The sequence below is a fragment of the Molossus molossus genome, unplaced genomic scaffold (assembly GCF_014108415.1).
Source record: "Molossus molossus isolate mMolMol1 unplaced genomic scaffold, mMolMol1.p scaffold_m16_p_17, whole genome shotgun sequence".
Lineage (NCBI taxonomy): Eukaryota > Metazoa > Chordata > Mammalia > Chiroptera > Molossidae > Molossus > Molossus molossus.
This window is the reverse complement of record NW_023425352.1, coordinates 25318863-25339039: the sequence shown is the minus strand read 5'-3', so window position 1 is coordinate 25339039 and position 20177 is coordinate 25318863. Positions and strand designations below refer to the sequence as shown.

Genomic DNA, 20177 nt, shown 5'->3' with positions numbered 1-20177 from the left:
TGACTAAAGATTTGTAAGGCTCATTTCTACTTCTCTTTCTTTTTTCTACAGACCAACTCAGAGCCTTACATATAAGTATTGTTATAAATAGACTCATATATACTTCAGTTTCTACCTTTATGGTGTCGATTTCAGACGTTCTGAGCTGGAGCACGAACATCCTGCTCCCCCCCCCCCCCCCCCCCCCTGGCAGCCCTGAAGTCTCCCTCGCAGGCACCTCTCCTGCCAGCTGCTGCTCCGGCCTCTGCAGCTCACCTTCCCCCCCGGGCTCCGCCGGCCCTTTCTGAAGGGCTGCAGATGGTGTGGTTGCATCTGCACCAGCAGGGCCTTTTCCTCCAGGTAAGGGGCCTCGATTCTAACCCTCACTCTTTAAAAAAGGATCTTTCTTAAAATGACATTTTAAACCAGCACCTGAAGCCCCACACGAGTGATGAGTGTCTTCACACACACTCAGTCTGAGCAGCACTACTGCTGTTCTTCACCTCTCACAGGTGTGGAAACAAACTCCAAATGCATCGAAGAAACGGATATAAACTAAACAAAACAAAAAAACTAGGAAGAAAATAAAGGTACCTGTTTCTCTTATTTCATAAATATAAACACATAGAAAATATAAGTGGAATGGAAGAAGTCACAAAGCACAAGCTAGATTTAACTACATAAAAAGGGAACACTTCTGTATGTCAAGATAATGCCCTAAAAATAAAATAGTTGGAAAATAGCAAATAAAATACTGGAAGCAATATTTCAACACATATGACAGAAAGCAAAGGGGAAACTGCCTTATATTAGGAAAAAAACCTTACAAATCATTAATAAAACAGACAACACCACAGTAGAAAGGACATATAAAATTCATAAAAGTAATATAACACTAACAGACATAAAAATTTTCAATCTCACTAATATTCAAAGAATACATATTAAATAAGAATAATATTTTTCATTATGAAGTTGGCAAAGATTTTAAAATATTACTATTCTGTGTTGATGAGGTAAATTGTTACAGTGTTCACATTCCCTACTTCTCAGATCTCTATGACTAAGCTTGTCTGAGGTTGAAAATTAAACTGTTAATCATATGAGATAAGGGTCTAAAACTCTGTGAATTCCAAAGCAGGGCAAATAGTGAGCAATCTCTAACCCAGGCTATTGGAAGAATGGCTGAAAGACCTGAGAGTGTTTAGCTAGAATTTGAAGGGGAGACATTTTGAAAAATTGTTATAAAGAAGATATAGAGCCCTGGCCAGTTTGGCTCAGTGGTTGGAGCATTGGCCTGCTGACCAGAGAGTCCTGGGTTCGGTTCCTGCTAGGGGCACGTACCAAAAAAAAAAAAAAAAAAAAAAGAAAGGTATAGATTTACTCTGCTTTATTTTTCTAAAGTAAGGAAAGAAATGGGAAGAAAACACCGTTTGGCCACATATAAGGAGGATCTGTTCTACAACCAGAGCTGTCTAGCCTAGAGTGGGCCAACTCATGAGAGGGGCAGTCTCACCAAACAGAAGCTGCCAGGCTTCCTGTTAGAAATGTTACAGGAGAACCATCTTCATCTCTAAGAGTACTTCCATTTATTCCTCTATAAAGTCATCTTTTAATAAGTGCAGAACTTTACTAGAGTGGTTCATTTTAAAAAGAAACATTTCAATTATCCTACACAAAGAAGCTAATGGAAACCTGCTGGGAGTACATCCGGTTGACCAGAGTTCAACAACTCCAGGTACCAACCAATATCAGCAGTATAGAAATTAAACATTCAGATTTCTTGAGTCTGCTGAGATAATTGGAGTAATGGCCCTTTGGTCCCAGAAAACAAGTCTTCAGATTTTGTTGTTGAGTGTGTGAGTAAGAAGTCTTGGTATAGAATTCTTAACGTTAAGGTTTTTCCCAAAACTCCTTTCGTCAGATCTGTCCATGTTCCCAAATAAATGTGGTGCTTCTGTTACCATCAGAGAGATTGTGGTGGGCCAGGTGGTGGGCAGTTCAGCCCTCAGGACTGGTCACACTAGCCAAGCTCTGAATCTGGAAACAAAGTATTAGAATGTGGTCTGTTCCAACATGGACATGAAGTTGAAATGCAAGTTCCATAGAGCCCTTGGGAGTTACTTGAATATTTTGAGAATCAATCTGGTTGGCTAAGATTAAATGACACCTCTCTAAAGGCATGCAGTTAGATGCCAATGTTTGTTTTTTTTTTTTTTTTTGGATGTAGAATTTAATGGAGGTAAAATTAAAGCAAAAGTTGTATCCCAGAGAGATGGGGGAAAAAGCAGTATGTAGAATGGGGGGGGGGGGGGGGAGGGAGTTATTCATTTCTTCCCAGAATAAGCAATGATTCTTGGATTCTTTGAGATTAAAGATCCTTAAGATTCTTTCAGCTAAAGTCATGGCAGCTGAAGGAGAGCCTCATGCAGATATGAAATTCAAACATTTAATATGGAACCTATTACCCCTAAGGCAGAGTACTCTGCACCTCTCTCATCGCACCATCCACAGGCTGCTTCCTGCTAGTTGTTTTTTTCTAATAACAGAGATGAACGCTTTCAGGGCAGATACCTAAGAATCCTTCCCCTCCTCCTCCAAACATCCCACATTAAATAACTTTTGAAGGCCAGGTGCTGACATGGCCTGTCATTCGGTCGACTAAGAGACATTCTGATCTGAAGTATTCACATTAAACTTTATGTTCAAACTTTTCCCTTAGTTTGTCTCCTTGGGATTCCTGAGTTCTTATAGTTATGGGACCACAATTCATTAAAAAATTTAGTCAGATTAATTGCCACTGCATGCTAAACTGCTGAAGAGGAAAAAGTTATGTCTGGCACAAAGTACGATCTCAATAAAAGTCGATGAATGGCTGACGATACCTACTCTCCCGTTTCCCCCGGAAACCTTTCCTGCCAGCATCTTCCCCTCAGAGATGGGCCTGAGGTGGGCTCTAGCAGGTGTAGGGCAACTGGCAGTGTCTGTGTGTAGGGTCAAAATAGGGTATTTTGAAATAGATTTAGAGATTTGAAATTAAACCAATTTACAATCACTCCTGGTATTTAATAATCCCTCTGTTTGAGAAGAGCATCGAGGAAACAGAAGAGAATCACCCAATTTTGCTAAGAAAAAGTTTTGCTTTTCTTAAAATTCTGTGACTGGGAAACAGAATCTTAGAAGCAGTTCAGAGTAGAACTTTTAAGAAGGACCTGAAATTAGGTCTAGTGAAGAAAATGTAATGGAACTGGGGTGAGTATTGCCTAAAGGAAAGAACATTGCTGAGTAACCTAATACTTTTAAAATATATTCATTATGTAAAGAGCCTAAGATGAAATTAACCCAGACAGGACCATGCCAGAGTTGTTATCCATACTGTATATTTATCATTATGCCATTATAATTTTGTATTACCGGGCTCTTGGGGTAGTGCAGTGTTGAAGAAAGCACACCAAATTCGGGGTCAGGAGAACTGAATACTAGGTATTTTCTAGTTCTATCACGTAATAGTTGTGTGACTCTTGAGTAAGTAACTTAATGCTCTAAGATTCAGTTCTTCATCTCTAAAATGAGAAAGAGGCAGGAATTGTTCTACTTTCTTCATGGTGCTGTTTAGAAGGTTAAATGAGATAATGGCTATTAAAGCTCTTTATTATCTATAAAGTTCCAGCCACAGGCACAGCAGACCCCAGTGTTATATAATTAAGTGTTCTTATAAAATTTAGACAGAATTGAAACTGTGGGCACTCCTTCCCCGATGTCTTTAAACACAGAGCATCTTCTGGCAAGGGAAGGCAAGGGAATGAACTGGGACACCTTGAAATGTCATTCCACTCCAGAGCTCTTAGCATCTGCTGATTCCCTCAGGTCAGTGTGTCAGAATAGGATAGCCAATGTGATCGTTGTTTTCTTCTTTTCTAATTTTTGGATAGTTTTCCATCCAAACGGAATTGAACAAGACACATAGGGAAGAACACTGGGATCTAACCAAACACCTGCTTTTGGTTTGACTTTCCCCCCAAAAGTGAGTCCTCCTGTTTTTTGCTACAAGTTAACTTGTCTGGCCTGACTTCCAGTTGCTTCTCTGTTGAAAAACATTGGAGATATGTGTGTGGCGGGTAGAACTGATTCCCTAGTGGGCAACGTTGATTGATTTGTGATCATGTGAAGGACTGGCAGATTCTCTCTTGGAGATCGCAGAGCTGCCCCCTAAGGTGCTCTCTGACTTGTCCAGAAGGGGGACTGTTACTGTCTCGGGTGTGAATGTCAGCCCTTCTCACAGAGAGGTGAGCAACCAGGGAACATGACAAGGAGGGACCTGCAACTGGAGATTTTTTTGAAGGAAACTAGCCCGATCTACCACCACTCCCTCCTGCAGCAGTTTCTGTGTGTGGCCTTTCAGTGGCTTGAAGAAGCTACTTTGTTGGTGAGCACAGGGACAACAGGCTCCACAAGTGAAGTGGGAGTGGGGAGGGAGATGTAAGAGAGTGCCAGAATTTTGGAGTTTCCGGGAAGCAGTCACCTCTTACCTCTGCCCTCCACGGACTGAGGCATCTCAGAGCCTCTTTCCCTGCCAGGGTGGCGGCTGCCCAGGCCCATCGGCAGGCTCCCTCCTGAGAAAGCCCATCCTGGCCTTGGGCGGACCAGGCCAGCCTTGGGAAAATGAGCTCACTTTGTGCTGAAATCTTTCTCTTTTAAATTGCACTCCTGGTTTTCTTTCATTTTAGAGGATTCTGGGCCAAATCTGTTTTCTTCCCGTTAGCAGTCCTTTGATTATCTGAAGAAAGCCCTCACGGCGTACCTTCTTTTTCTTCTCTGGGTTAAATCTGTCCATTTCCTTCAGCCGCCCCTAAAGAACATGTGTTCCTGAAACAGGGTGCCCTTCTCTTATACACACTGCAGTTTGTAACAGTTTCCCTTTTCCTATCCTGGAGGGTGTAGAGCACCCCCCTTTTGTCTGGTTCCTAGAATGAGAAGTATCTCTTATATAAAGAGTTGAGACTTGAGTGGTGGGTCTGATGATTTGTTCACTCAGTAAGATGAGAAGCAGGAGCCTTCACTGTGGACCTGGATGCTAGGACCCTGATTAGTGGCCCCAAAGTTGCTTCCTGTGCAATGAATGGTATCTGACATCCCTGAACCCTGAGTTCACGGGGAGATATCCTTTCAGACATTTCAAATAGCTCCAGCCCTGATGGCAATTTTAAGAGAAGGCAAATTACCATATGTTCTCCACTGATCAAGTTTGCCATTGTCTCCCTCGTCCTGAAACCCCAGGAGGGAGCACCAGAAAGCCTGACTAGGGGCTTGAATGGTGCACTGGCTTGCTCTGCATCCTCTTCTGGGTTTCTCCGGACAGGACGAATTACGGGGGCCCCTGCTCCCGGAGCTCCCCTCCTGCTCTGAGCTAATATGGCTTCAGGCTTCAGCTTGGGATCAGCAGACAGAGAACACAGAATCTTGCTCCAGAGGCTTATAAACGGGAGAAGGAGACACCAAAGGCTGACATCACTTCCTAGCATTGTCTTTCATCCTTTCCTGCCGAGTCTGCTGCACCGAAACCACACCTTCCTGTGGGACGCCCATCCCAGAACCACCGAGGGCTCTCACTTTTATTAGTAGTCACTGAGCGGAGTGCTGGCAGCTTACAGTCCTTGATGGCAAGGCACAAGGTCGGAGCCACCAAGGTCTAGAATGGGAGAGGTAGTAAATGAGCAGTAGTTTATAGGAAAGAAACAGGTTTAGAAAAGTGAGTGAAAGACCCCAAATTCCACAGTGGAGCAATTTCTGGGTTACAGCTGGAATCCAGGTCTGTTGACTTCCAATCCCAAACTCTCTTTAATAGAATATATGTAAAATCATATGTGGTATCTATATTTACACTTATCTAATATATGTGTATGGGTATGTAAAACTTTCACTTGTAGGCGGCTTCATTTCACTCATATGTTCTAATTTTATTCTCACAATAACCCCATCTGACAGGTAAGGGAGCTGAGGTCTCGTCACACATGCAAATAGTAGCAACTGGATTTGTATCCAGTTGTGTGACACTGTTATTTGATCTCAGCAGGTATTACCAAATCCCTCTTCAGAGTTCCTTCTACATGGTACACATGGTCTTCCTGGCCCTGGGCAGGCTCAAGTCCTAATCTCTTTGGTTCCAGAGGACCCTGAACTGTCACAATCACTGATGAAGAGAGTTGGCTCCTCTGCCAGACATGACTTTTAGGTCGTTACTGAATGGTAGTGGGAGACTTAACAAACTCACGGTCCTCAGAAAATCAGACCAAGGGTGAGAATTTTAGAGCTGCAAGAGATCTTACCAGATATATAGCAACCCTTGAATTTTGCAGATAAGGAAATTGAGGCCTAGGGATTAGGATGAAAGGATTTGCCCAGGTCATGATGTTTTAGTAACCCAGAACTGAGTGCCCTGCCTAGGATGAAGACCAGGAATTCGTACACCAGCCATGAACTCCTGGGCAGTTGAGAGAGAGGGAATAAAACACTCAAGAGAGTTCCTCTGATATAGGTAGGATTGAAAGGAAAGAAAAGTAGAAGCAATATACATGTAGCCAGAAAACAGAGCCAGAATGTGAACCAAGACTGAAAATACAGATCTGGGGTGGGCTAAAAAACGCAGTAAGTGACTTCCCAGATTGTGTTTTGTTCCCATTGCACATACAGTTGGAAGCCAAATGCAAGCCACCAAGGTTGCAGTGCAACAGCGAGCAATTAAAGCGCAAATGGTTGTGGGCAGCTGTGGGAGTGCAGGCCACCTGCTCCAAGTTTACAGCTCCGCTAAACTTGGTAAACACTGAAATGGGTGGGAACACTCCCAGTGCAGCATCGCCTCCCTTCCTGGGAGGCCTCACTCGGGGAGCTGGGGTGACTTTACCCCTGACCAGGCCCTTCTCCCCGTGGCCTAGAGCTGCTCTCTGGTGATAGGGGTCAGTGCTGTCAACAGTCTCCAGTAGAAACTGAGGGAGGACTGCAGAGTCATATATTTATAGAGTTCTAAGAGACCACAAAACCCCCAGATAATTTCTCTCCTGTTGTTTGGATAAAAAGATTGAGATCCAGGGAGGTGATGTGCCCAGAGTTACAAAGTTAGGGGCAGAACTGACTAAAAAAAATTTTTTTTCTATATTGATTTTTAGAGAAAGAAGAAGGGAGAGGGAGAGGGAGCTAGAAACATCGATGAGAGAGAACATCAATTGACTGCCTCCTGCATGCCCCCCACCAGGTATCAGGTCCACGACCTGGGCATGTGCCCTGACTGGGAAGCGAACCAGCGACTTCTTGGTGCATGGGTCGACGCTCAACCACTGAGCCACACCGGTCGGGCCAGAACTAACTTTTGGTGTCTGAACTTCTAGAAGATCCTCTGTTCAGTGCTCTTCCCTCTAAGCCCCATGAGGTGTATAAATAATGACAAACAGGGAGTTATAGCATTAAGCGTGTTACAGCTGGAAGGGGCATGGTTCTCACCTACCAGTGTTTTAGGTTGTCACGTGACTGGGAGCGCTATTGACACTGAGTGGGCAAGGGCCAAAGATGCTAAATAGCTTGAAATGTGATCATCCTGCATAGTGAAGAATTGTCTTGCTCAGATACCGAGAGTGACCTTGTAGAGAAATATTCTGTCCACCATTTTACATTACAGTTGAGGGATCCAAGCCTAGAAACAGGAAGATGCTTGACTAAGGTCCCAAAGGGAGTCAGTATTCCCCTGACTCCATCCCACTGAGCCCCTGAGTTCATTAGCAGCACTCTTGGTGCCTTCAACAAAGAGGCAACTCTAGCTTCCTCCCCACCCAGCTCCCGCTGCCCTTGCCCCTAAGTTATTTCCAGGTGAGCACTTACTTAGACTTCAGGCCCTCCTGTCCATAGGGCTGCAGCAGATACTGGTGCACAAGCTTGTCCCTGAGAGTACCAGCCAGTTTGATTTTCTTTCTTGATCTGTGCAGGTTGATGATAAAAAGTGTAATGGACCCTCGAACATAGTTGTGGCTGAGATTTAGAGAGTGAGAGAAGGAAAAGATGGAAACAAAGTGGTCAGTTAGATGCTTCTAAATAATTTACAAACCACATGAAACAGGACTACCCCAGGAAAAGGCACTTATTTTATGGTTCTTTGCCACCCTAGACCTTCAAGGACAGGAAGGGCTGATTATTGTGGTTTCCTGCAAAGAAGATGCTCACTTCTCGCCACACTCCTTTTGTTTTTGTTAAATGTATTGCAAGGGTTTGAGAAAACAAAATATCTTTTTCTGAGTATGAAAATAAAACATGCTAATTTCCAAAAAGAAAGAAAAGAGAAAACATAGAAAAACACAAAAAATCAAAAGAGCCCTGGGCTGTTTGACTCAGTGGTTAGAGCGTCGGCCTGCAGTCCAGAGACACCCGGGTTTGGTTCCCACTAAGGGCACGTACTGCGGTTGCAGTTTTTCCCCGGCCCTGGTTGGGTCGTGCAGGTGGCAGCCACTCGATGTGTCCCTTTGATGTCGATGTTTCTCTCCCCCCACCTTTCTCTTCCACTCTATCTGAATAAAAAATGGAAAAATGTCCTCGGGTAAGGATAAAAAAAAAAAAAATCAAAAGAAAATTTCCATAATCCAAGTATTTTGAGACATAATAACATTTTAATCAAGATCCTCCCAGTATTTTTTAGTTTATTAATTCAACAAATATTTACTGGGCATGTGACACATACGTATATATATTTCTCAGTTTTTGCATATTGAGAACACATTGTTCGCAATTTTTTCAGTTCATGAACATCTTAAACATGCTTCCATGTTATTATATAATATATTCTACTTATAGAAGAATGCAACATTCTTCAACATAGAAATGTAACATAATTTATTTAACTAGTGTCCTACTTTTGGAGAGTTAGGTTGTTTTCAATTGTGTGCCATTGTAAATTATGTGATGAAGCACTTTAGTACACATAAACTCTTTGCACATTATAATTATTTCTAACTGATGAAGTCTTCGAAGTTGGAAACATTAGGTCAAGGGGAATGCACATTGTATGATTCCTCACCAAAGCTTCTAGTTCATTCCCAGTGGTATCCCTCCCTGTGGAATATTTTCTGTCCCTGCTCTGTGGAATCCTGGAGTGATCACATGATTGGCTTTGGCCAATGAAATGTGGGTGACATGTTAAGACCTCTGGGCGGAAGCTTTAAGAGCCGACCCACGTTTTGCCATGTCCCTTCTCTCTCTGCCAGAAGACTGGTAAGGTTCTTGACAGAGGGTGCCCTATTGACCTGCATCCTGGAATAAGGATGATGAGGATCAGAGCTATAACTGAGCCATGACAGTCAGGTAGTGTGAATGAGAAAGACATTTTCTCATTGAAAGCCATGGATATTAGGAGGTCCTTTGTTATCATAGCATAACCTCACTGATCCTGACTGATACATTTTGATGTTGATATTATCTCTCTAGAAAGTTTGTACCCATTTGCTCTAATTGACTATGTATAAGAACACCAGCTCTTCTCAACCTGAGAGGTAATAATGGGATTTCAATGCTGTATTAATTTGTATTTAAAAAGAATTCTTACTGAGGTGCAGCATTTTTTTCATTTGCCTATTTGGCATTTCATTTCTTCTTTTGTAAACTGACCATGTCCTTGTCCACTTTCTTTTTAATTTTTTTTCTTTATTGATTTTTAGAGAGAGAGGAAGGGAGAGAGAGATAGAAGCATTTATGAGAGAGAACATCAATTGGCCACTTCCTGCATGCCCCCCACTGGGGATTGGGCCCACAACCTGGGCATGTGCCCTGACCGGGAATCAAACTGGTGACCTTGATTCAACCACTGAACCACACCAGATGGGCTCCTTGTCCATTTTCTATTGGTTTATAAAAACTATTTATTTATTAAAGATTGTGATCATTTGCCTGCATGTATGTTATAAAACTTCCCCTAGTTTCCTTTGACCAATTCATAGCATTTGATGTGTAAAAGTTAAAACTTTTATGTAGTCAAATTTGTTGATCTCCTTGATTTCTGCTCTAGCTGTTTTACCTACTGTAGATTATAAAACTATTCACCATTTGGAACCCTTTTAAACCGGTACAGGATGTTCAGAAGCCAGGGAGAACTATATGCCTACATGGCCTTTCAGCATGTATCAACAAAACTATAATGATTTCCTTCTCTCTTGTAGGAAAAAAGATTTTGTTTCTAAGGGGTCCCTTAAGGCCCCATCTGGATGGGTTAATGAGAGGAAATAGAAAAAATGACCTGGTCCTGCCTTCAAAGGAGGAGTTCAGAGAAACTCTACATCAACTTTGTCCAGAGGAAAATGTCATTCCTCGCAGAAACGGCACCCCTCAGACTCTGGGTCACTCGTCTCTGCTTCTAAGGGTGATAATTAAGAGTTGAGTGACCAAGCACAGGTATGATAACTTAGATTGATTTTTAATAATATAGTTTCCAGGGCTCATATCTGGATTTTTTTTTTTTTTTCAATCCATTTGTGATTGGGGCCTGAGAATCTGTATTTTAAAAAATTCTTTCTGTGATATTTGGCAGATGAATTAGGTTTGGGAACCATTTGCCCAGAGCAATCCATTATGGTTATGAGAAGAATTATCAAAGTATATCCCACTGGCTGAGTGTCATAATTTTTCTTGCATGTGTAGGGGGGCACATTATTGTGTCCAAAGCTTTTTTGTATGCCTACATTGATATTCTGGTAAATTATTAAATAAAAATGACTCTTCTATCTGGTTTCTCCTCGTCTGGTCTTTCCTCTCAATCCCCTGAAACATGTGAACTAGCTTTTGGAGTAAATGAGATAGGTAAGAAGGGAATGGCAATTCATTTGAGCAGAGTTGTGTCACCAGAGCTCTGGAGAAAGATGCTGCTAGCCTGTCAGCATTCACCATCATTAAAAGACACAAACTATATTCCACTGGTGGGCTTTAAGCTTAACTTAGCTGTGTGCAGAATTAAGGAAGACACCAGTTAACTATTGCTACCCTGGTTCAGAGTATGAACAAAAGTAGACATGCATGGGTACCACTTTTGCTGGCTATGCGAATCCCTTTTGTTAACAACCATCATACGATCTTCTCAAAGGCCAGCAGTGGAGGAGGAGAGAGAGAGCCTCGTGCTTGCATTTATGAGTTTCTCTTCCTCAGAGCGAGGGCATAATGAGGCCTCAGAGACTGGAGAGCACAAGGGTGGGAGGTGGGGAAGTGGTAGGTGGGAGGGAGACCTGAAACCACAGCATCGCTCCAGGGAAAACAGTCTTTTCAAGCCGCTTGGTAATAGCCTGATTTCCATTTACATAGCTCCCCGGAGGAAGACAAACCAGTATTGAAAACCAGCCCAGTGACCATGTACAGAGGCTCTCACAGAAGTCCCAGAGCCTCCGCAGGTGGGGCCCTGCTGGACGGCTGCCTCACCTCAGTCAGACCTTCCCTGCTTGGCCACTGGGCAAGGGCATTAAACAGAGTCTTCCGGCTGTGAAAACACATTTTGGCTGGGGAGTACAGCACCGACCTGAAAGTAAGGTGTTGAACATCCAGATTCCTGAAGAAAGTACAGTGATACCTCGGTTCTCGAACATAATTCGTTTCAGGAGGACGGTCGAGAACCGAATTGTTCGAGAACCGAAGCAATGAAACCAATAGGAAAGCGTGACTCCACAAAGCGTGACTCTCTCTCTGCGCTCACACTGATGACGCAAGCAAGGCGCGCTGGGCCGAATGAACGCCATTCGGCTCAACTCGGCTCATCTCGGAAGTTCGAGTTCCAAATATTTGTTCGGATTCCGAGACAAAAGTTTCTCGAATCTCCTGGTCGAATACCGATTTGGTCGAAAACCGAGGCATTCGAGAACCGAGGTATCACTGTATATTCTCTGCCTACAGACAACTGATCTTGAAACAGTATCTGTTCCCTAAGAGAACAGGCTGACTGAAGGTGTGGCCTGCAGGCAATTAGTCCAGGTGGTTTTTGGTTCTCTTAATGAAAGTCCCTTTTTGTCTGGTAGAACAGATGTCTTGCTCCATGTCTCACTCCTGGTGACACTGTATCACCAGCAGAGAAGCTACGTAGTTGGAGCTCACCTTCCTGGCTCTTCTTCTGCAGCCTGACATGTTCTGTGTTGCCATGGGAGAAGGAGGAAGTGAGGGAGGGAAGGGAGGCTGGAATTGGAATATCTTGGACATAAGAGGTGGGGAATGTCATATGGGGAAGTGCATCTTGACTTCCAGATAAAACAGTCACTATTCTAGAAACGTCTCCAGTGAAGCCGGGGGACTAGGAAAGAGAAGGGAGGGTGGATGATGCTTTGGAATCACAGCCACTCTCAGGGAAAGTCAAAGTACTTGAAAACTAGGTTGGTCCATTGTCTCCAAATTGAATTCAAAGTTTTTGGGTTCGGTAAAAGTCAGGCCATGTTTTGCCAAACATTTTTCCCCCTAATTTCAAAGCCCCTGTGTATTTTAGGGGAAATTTAATCCACATGTTTCTGATTCATTTACACTTAACTCATCAAAATATTGTTTTGTAAGAGCCATTTGATGTCCAAGAAGCCTCAGGAACCTTTTTTATGAGTCTTTAAAAAAACTTCTTCTGAAAAACAGGAAGTCATGTTCTGCCAATAATAAATAAACTTGAACCCCAAAAGGCTCAATATCCACCAGGTTCCAGTTGGTTCTGAGCTTGGCTGAGGACCTCAGCTCCTCCCCACAAACATATATTGTCTCAGAAGAATGGTTTAGAGAACGGTTTTTCCCCGTGAAACGTATTTGTTCTCTGAACAAGAAGCCCTAAGGTGAGAACTGCCTTGCTGCCAGAGTCCTGATTTGTTCACTCTAGAACTGAAAGCAGAAAGGCACCTACTGGTGTTGGTATGAGCATCTACCTTTTGCTCCTAAATCTATCATAAAAGACAATGCTCTCCTAGGCTAGAATGACCCACAATGCAAAGACTGCCATGAGACAGTGAGGTATTCAAGTAGAGGTTGCATTACTGCCAGGGAGAGTATAAGGGAATGTCTGTGTTGTATAGGACACTGGGCCTGAAGATCTCTAAGGGTTCTTTCCAAATGTAAAACTGTTTGCATTATTAATGATGCTATTTGCATATAAGAGTGATGCCACAGAACGGTAGAATTCAATATAATATTAGTGCAAATTACTGGCAAGATGCTTAGCACATAGCAAGTGTTCAACACACACTGGAGTGCAGGAGTTGTGTTAATAAACACTTTCATTGGGTTCTACTGGTAAGTTTATACTTTCTCATTCAATCCCTGATTTGACCAAAATATATATATATTTTTCAGAGTACTGGTCAAGACTGAATAGTGTGAAGCTAACATGCCCACTCTAGGACATTTTTAAAAAAATACTGATTTTAGAGAGAGAGGGAGAGAGAGATAGAAACATCAATGAGAGAGAACATTAGTTGGTCGCCTCCTGTATGCCCCCCACTGGGGATTGAGCCCATAACCTGGGCATGTGCCCTGACTGGAAATTGGTTACATTTTGATGCATGGGTCGATGCTCAACCACTGAGCCACGCCAGCCAGGCCCACTCTGGGACATTTTTGTGACCTTGGCTTTTTTGGCCACAAATAAATAAATTAAGTGAATCAGTGGTGTTTCCTCATGACTGTGATGGAGAATGAGGGGTACAGACAGGGCATGTGGCTTCCCAGAGAGATGGAGCAGAGACACTTTTCTCTTATCTGGGGTACCTGACACCCACTGACATGGAGGAGACCTGCAGTCTCAGCCAGTGCAGGGTATCCACTGAGGGGTTTGTTTTCTAATAGGAACAAAAGGGCCTTCACCCCAATTACTATCACTAGGGTCATGTGTGAAATGGATTAGCAAAGTATTTTCTTTCTTTCTTTCCTCCTTCCCTCTCTTCCCCTCCCTCCCTCCCTCTCCCTCCTTCTTTCTTTCCTTCCTCCTCCCCCCTCCCTTTCTTCCTTCCAAGGAGAAATGGTACTGGACAAAGCACAGTGGCACCATTTCCACAGAGAGGTTCTGGAGTGACTCCCCACAGAAAGGAGAGGAGAGCTGGTGATGTAGGGCGAACATTGAATCTAGATGATTTGAGTGCCTTGTTGGAGGCCTCATGCCAGTGAATGCAGAATTCTTAACCACTCCACCACCCCTTCTCCTTCTGGCTAATGTGGTGATATCAAAGCGGAAGGGAGCTAGAACTCTAAGTCAGAAGTAATGTCTTAATGCCCTATTTCTGCATTCATTCATTTCATTTATTCATTCATCAAATATTTACTGAGAACTTTTTTATGCCCATCATTATATTACACCCAAGAATACAAAAACAAGTGAGACACTAGCCCTGAGTGCATGGTACACTCAGAACATCAGCAACAACTTCTGTGAGAACATAAAGAACGACAGGATGAATACTGGGATGAGACAAGGAGAGGAGCCCTCTGTGAAGACACTCAAGTCCTGTTAAGCCCATATTATTGACATTTTTTCCCTGCATCCTCAGACCAATAGTATAAAGGCTACAAACTGAGGTGCTTCCCCAAAAGAGACAAAAGGTGCCAAGAATAATTTTTCTGTCTTGAAGCTGGGGGTCCACCTTTTGGGTGGTTACTTCAGGGACAGGGTGGAGACAAGGAATACAATGTTTCCTTGTGCGGTGATCAGATAACGCCAGGCCGAGGCCGTAAAGCAGTCACTCTCTGTCAGGTATTGGATTGAGCTTCCTGTTGAGCAAAAGGGATGTTGAAAACCTCTGGCCTCTGCCCAAACCAGCCTCCTCTCATCCACAATAGGTACTTGTATCTGAAGACAAGACAACTGGCCCCTGGCCTCCTATGCTCAGAGTGGTTCTTTGAAAAATCTCATCATGATAAATTAATTGGCTTGGCTCCTCTCTCATCCAGGAAGGGAAGGAGCGTCTGCTGTAACCTGACCGCTGAGGCTCTCTGTGCTATCCAGGGCCAGTGCTCAGCCTGATGGGCCTGCTGGAATGAAGGTCTGGCTGGGGACACTTGCCCCCCACCTTTGCCCCCAGCTCCCATTTCTCTGCATTAAGAGAAAGGATTCTCTTCTCCAGGGCTGCCTACTCTGCTCCTTAAACGGAAATGATGTAAGGAAGCCCTTTATGGTCTGAGGGGCTTTGCTTCAGGCTCAGTTTTAAGTGTTTACCCTCATAATCCTTGTGTTTTAAAACGCTTATCTGCCAAACTCTATTTCCTGATAATTACTCTTCCTGTTTGTTTGAAAGACAGCTCCAATGACAGCCAGTGCTTCAGGTAAAAAAGAAGAGGATAGCTACACATTACCACACCGAGTTATTGAGGATCCAACTCCTAAAACCGATTTTGTTTAACTTCTTAACCCTTAAAATAGCTGAAAAAGGCTCTAAAGCTGACATGACTACCTTTGGGCACACCTTTCGCCCTGGGGACCCACGGTTTGGGACGCCCTGGGGACCCACGGTTTGGGACGCACTGGTCTGCGCCTGAGTTTTCAGTGGATGGCTCTCGAGCTTGTGTCTTAGAAGAACTCACTTACTGTCTCTAGCTCGCTGGTAGATCATGGGAACAGAGTTACGTCTCTGGCCTTGGTTTAGCCAGAGGCATACATAAAAACCTCTTGGGCATTACATCAACTGGCACAGAGAAAAAACTCAGTAAAAATTTGCTGGCTGAAGAAATAAACAAATGGCATATATTTTTATGACCCTTTTATGAATAAATCCTCGTAAGTGTGAGAAAGGGGTTTATTTGGAGAAAAGCTATTTATCAGAGATCCTTTGAAATCCACAAAGAGCAGGCAGAATGAGTAATTCCAGAGGCAGTTTTCAATAAGTCTTAAGGGGTCCCAAACAGCATGGAATTCCAAGAGGGGCCCAAAGCCCAAAGCCCCTCCCTCGGGTGGCTTTCTGTGCCATTGCTATGAAGACTTACTTGTGGTGGTTTGTGCAGTGAGCATAAATCCTTAGTTTGTCCCGGATCACTCGCCCTGGCCGTGGCTTCCGCTGGAGCCCAGCCACATGCACGGCCAAGACTTTGGGACCAATCAAGCGCTTGTAGAGGAGAGAGAGCCAGTAGTCCTGAGAACAGAGAGAGGGAGAGTCAGGGGAAGATGCAGTTCAGGTGCTCTGAGTACCCATGACAAACACACAGGCCAGAAAGTGCTTCTTAGCAGGAGTAACCCTGACCAATGTGACTAACCCTGTGAGCATGGTCACCCCGACGAAGCGCTCACCCTGGAGCCAGCATTGTCTAAAGTGACCTTTATATTCCTAATGGGGGAATGTAAATGGGGGGAACTTAGAGCTGCATAAATCAAATGAATCGAAGTTTCCTATGAAGTAACAACTAGTTGGGGCCTTAAATTTTCAATATTTTCTTATGACTATACTTTCATACTGGTTTATGATTCTGTTTAATTGTAGAATGAAAGATTTCTAGTCTTTAGGATTGCCACCAATATGTAAATCCAAAATGTCATTCTCCAAGTATTGTCACTGAAACGGCTAGTGCGGTGCTAGGGTGATGAAGCTGTTCTAGGTGGGGGACCAGAGGCCTTGATTCCAGGGCCAGAAACGAAAACAGAAGAATGTTTGCAAACCATGGTGCTAATTCTGGGTCATCCCAAATAATTCTAAAATAAAAAGAATACTTGTAAACTAAAAAGAATGTGATGTTTTTAACTATTCCTGGGTCCATTTGGAACTATTCAATCTGGAACCCACATATGTATTTGAATTTACAAAAACCTATTCACCAATACCTTAATTTGTATTGTATTTGTTATTACCATATTTAGTGTATGTATTTGATAGAAATATAAAGTGCTTATCACCTATTATGGGGTAATGGTGTCAGTGTCTGTAACTCACCATGTAACACAGGGTTTTCTAATTTGTCTAGTACTGCCTGACCCCAACCTAGTGCAATTCTGGAATTCAGTGAACAGCTATTTAAGGTCTTTGAGACATCGACCATGTCTTCTCAGCCTTCATCTCTCTAGGCAGAAGCCTCTTAATAATCTTCTAATCTTTTCTTGTGTAGCTATCTATTATACCATCTACTTAAAAATGTTTGATGAGTTGCATAAATCAGAACAAAGTCTCAAAGACTTGTTGCCACTAGAATAGATCCAAATCTGCCCTGAGTAGTGGACTCCAACCCTTGCTGGATCATTTACTTAATTAACTTTAGGTGGCCTTAGGATGGCTATTAAATGTAGTCTTCTTTTAAAATGGCAAATACATAGATAAAAAATCTCCTTAGTTCAATTGCTCTCATTTGAAAACAATTTGTGCTTTTTATTATTACGCTGTGATGTGTTTATCACAGTCATCCATATTCCAATGAGATGGCCATCTTTTTCTTACTGATGTGTAATGTTATCTTTTACTATTAGTGGTAAGAATCCTTTAGAATGTATGTGGAGCAGAAGTTATGTCCAAGTTTGTAGTTTTCCCTTTGTTACTTTTCATGATTTTTTTTTGATGTGAAGAATTAAAAAAATTTACAGGAAAATATCTCAATCTTTTTCTCTCAATTTCTTTCTTTTCTTTTGTTCTTAGAAAGTCATTCCTCACACAAGGATCAGATAAAGCTTCACTTATATTTTTCTATTTCTTACTATATTATCATTTTAAAATTTAACCTTTTAGTTCATTGAAAAGTATTTTGGTGTATGATACTGGCTTCATTATTTTCTGAGTAATTTACTGCTTGTTGTAGCATCATATAGTGAATAATCTATCCCTAAGTCCAACTTTATCACATACTAAGTTTTATATGCATGTAAATATATAGAAATACAAGTAGTATTGTATATTATATACTATGACAGAATTATTCTATATAATAAATTAATACTTATATATATAGTATACTATATCATGTATGATGCATTTTATTTTAATATATTACATTTATATATGTATTTATACATGTGTTATAATGTAATCTATTATATGTAAATGTATGAATTATATTAAATATATACAGATTAAATATATGAAAATATATGGATATAAATCTGCATCTGAATTTTCTATTCTCTTCCACTGAACTCTAATTTATCAGTTTCACATCATTTTAATGATTAAAATTTACATTTAAATATCTACAGGTTCATTTCTTTATAATTTTTCTTTCTTTGTTCGAACTTTCCTTAATTAGTCATATCCATTTACTTTCCCAAATAACCTCTGAAATCACTTTTTATAGTGTTTGTTGTTCCAGAGAAGTTTGAGACTAGCATAAATTTTATTCTATGTTTGGTTAGCCTGCTCATTTTCCAATTTTTATGTTCTGCCAGGATGCTTATAGGAGTTATGTCTTATCCTTGATATTTGAACTTTTACCAGGAATGTGTCAGTGTGGGTTTCTGCATTAATTTGCTGGTATTTGGGAGTGCTTTTGATAAGAAAGACTAAGGACTTTCTCCAACCTGTGAGAATGTTCTTTAAATAAAGCCTTAATCTTATTTCTTTCTGTTTGCTCCAGTCTCTGTTGCAGGAGTCTGCTAGATCTCCATTCTCAATTCTACGCGAGTATTGTCTCAATTTTTCTGTTTTCTCTCTGCAAAAAGAGGTCTCAAGTTTGTCCAGCACATTGCATATCTATTTTCTCTAGGATCTTTTCTGTCATTACAGTTTTAGTCTCCTTGTAATCTTTTCTTGTCTTATTTAGCTTACCTGATTAGCACTCATTTAATATGTTTTTTCCACTTTGTATGTATCACATATTTTTTCCATATGCAGGAGAACATATGTAACCTACCTGAAAGTTCAGAAGCCTCTGAGAACCCATCATCCACCTTAAAAGCTACAATAATACCCACACTGTTGTATCTAGTTTTGTGATTCTTCCCTTTCCCATTTTTGTGTTTTTCATTCCCTTGGTTAATATTTGAATTTTATCCTAAGCAAAATATTATTTAATTTGTTAGTTTTTAAAAGTGGTATTATGTTATATGTAATTTTCTATGACTTACTTTTTTCACATTATGCTTCTAAGATTCATCCAGGTTGTTACACCTACCTGTAATTCATTCATTTTCAATGTTGTATACTTCACTGTGTGAACACACTACAATGTATTTATCCATTCTTTTGCTGATGGATACTTGGGTTGTGTCCAGATTTTTGCTATTATGAACAATGTGGCTTTCAACATTCTTGTTCCTGTTTCCCAAGACACAGGCGAAGAAGTCTGGAGAAGCATGACTCCTATTATGATTGGAAACCAGCAGCAGCCTCATCACTGTGTGCTTTGTAGAAATGCAGATTTACAGACTTTATTACAGATCTATTGACTCAGATCTCGGAGGTGGGGCCTCCAGACTGCATGGCTCTCCATGTAATGCTGCTGCTCATTAAAGTCAGAGAAGCACCATAGCACCATTCTAGAGCACAGGTATACAAACATTCAACTTTATGGGATAATCCCGCATTGTTTTCCAACGTGATTCCTTCCAATCATTCAACTTATACTTCTTTCAGTGTCTGAGCTCCCTCTGATCCATATCCTTGCCAACACCTGTTATTTTCAGACTTCTTATTTTTGCCAGTATAATGTCTAGCTCTTTTTGTATGTTAAAATGTTCTTCCTCATGTTTAGTTCATAAAGGTATTTTTCACAGTTACATCTTTAATCAGGTTAGAATTGATCTGGGGTATGGTGTGATGTAAGTATCTAATTTCATATTTTCCCATATGAATAGTCAATTATACTAGCATTATTTATTAAATGGTCTCTCCTTTCTTTAGTGATCTGCAATGCCCTCTGTGTCATACATCAAACTTCCATATATTCATGAATTTGTTTCTGGGCTCTCTATTCTGTCCGTTTTCTGTCCTGCACCAATACTGCACTGTTTTAGTTACCATTGTTTTATATCTGTCTTGAAATCTGGTAAGACAAGTCCTCCTAGCTTATCCTTCAGTAATGGCTTTTCTAATCTTAGGCCTCTACTCATAGACATTTCAGAATCACATTATCAAGTATCTAAACAAAATCTACCGGGACTTTGGAATTTCATTGAATTTACAGATCAAATGAAGACAATTTATATTTTTATGATTTTGAGTCTTCTTATCAATAAATATGAAAGGAACTGAAAAAAAACAAAACAAAACAAAACAAAACTCCTTCCACTCAGGGATTCTCTTCCACTTAGGGAGTCTTCTTCCCTC

The 20177-nt window shown here is 41.5% G+C and overlaps 1 protein-coding gene across 3 annotated transcripts in view; it reads right to left on the bottom strand.

The window, feature by feature from the left end:
* Positions 1–20177, bottom strand: part of HPSE2 (heparanase 2 (inactive)) — a 667750-nt gene that overhangs the window by 12172 nt on the left and 635401 nt on the right. For all 3 annotated transcript variants that reach the window (XM_036265132.1, XM_036265133.1, XM_036265134.1), the window contains 2 exons: positions 15925–16070; positions 7849–7995 (listed from right to left, as the gene is read on the bottom strand). In XM_036265132.1, the coding sequence (XP_036121025.1) occupies positions 7849–7995; positions 15925–16070 (293 nt within the window). The remainder of the gene's footprint in view (positions 1–7848; positions 7996–15924; positions 16071–20177) is intronic.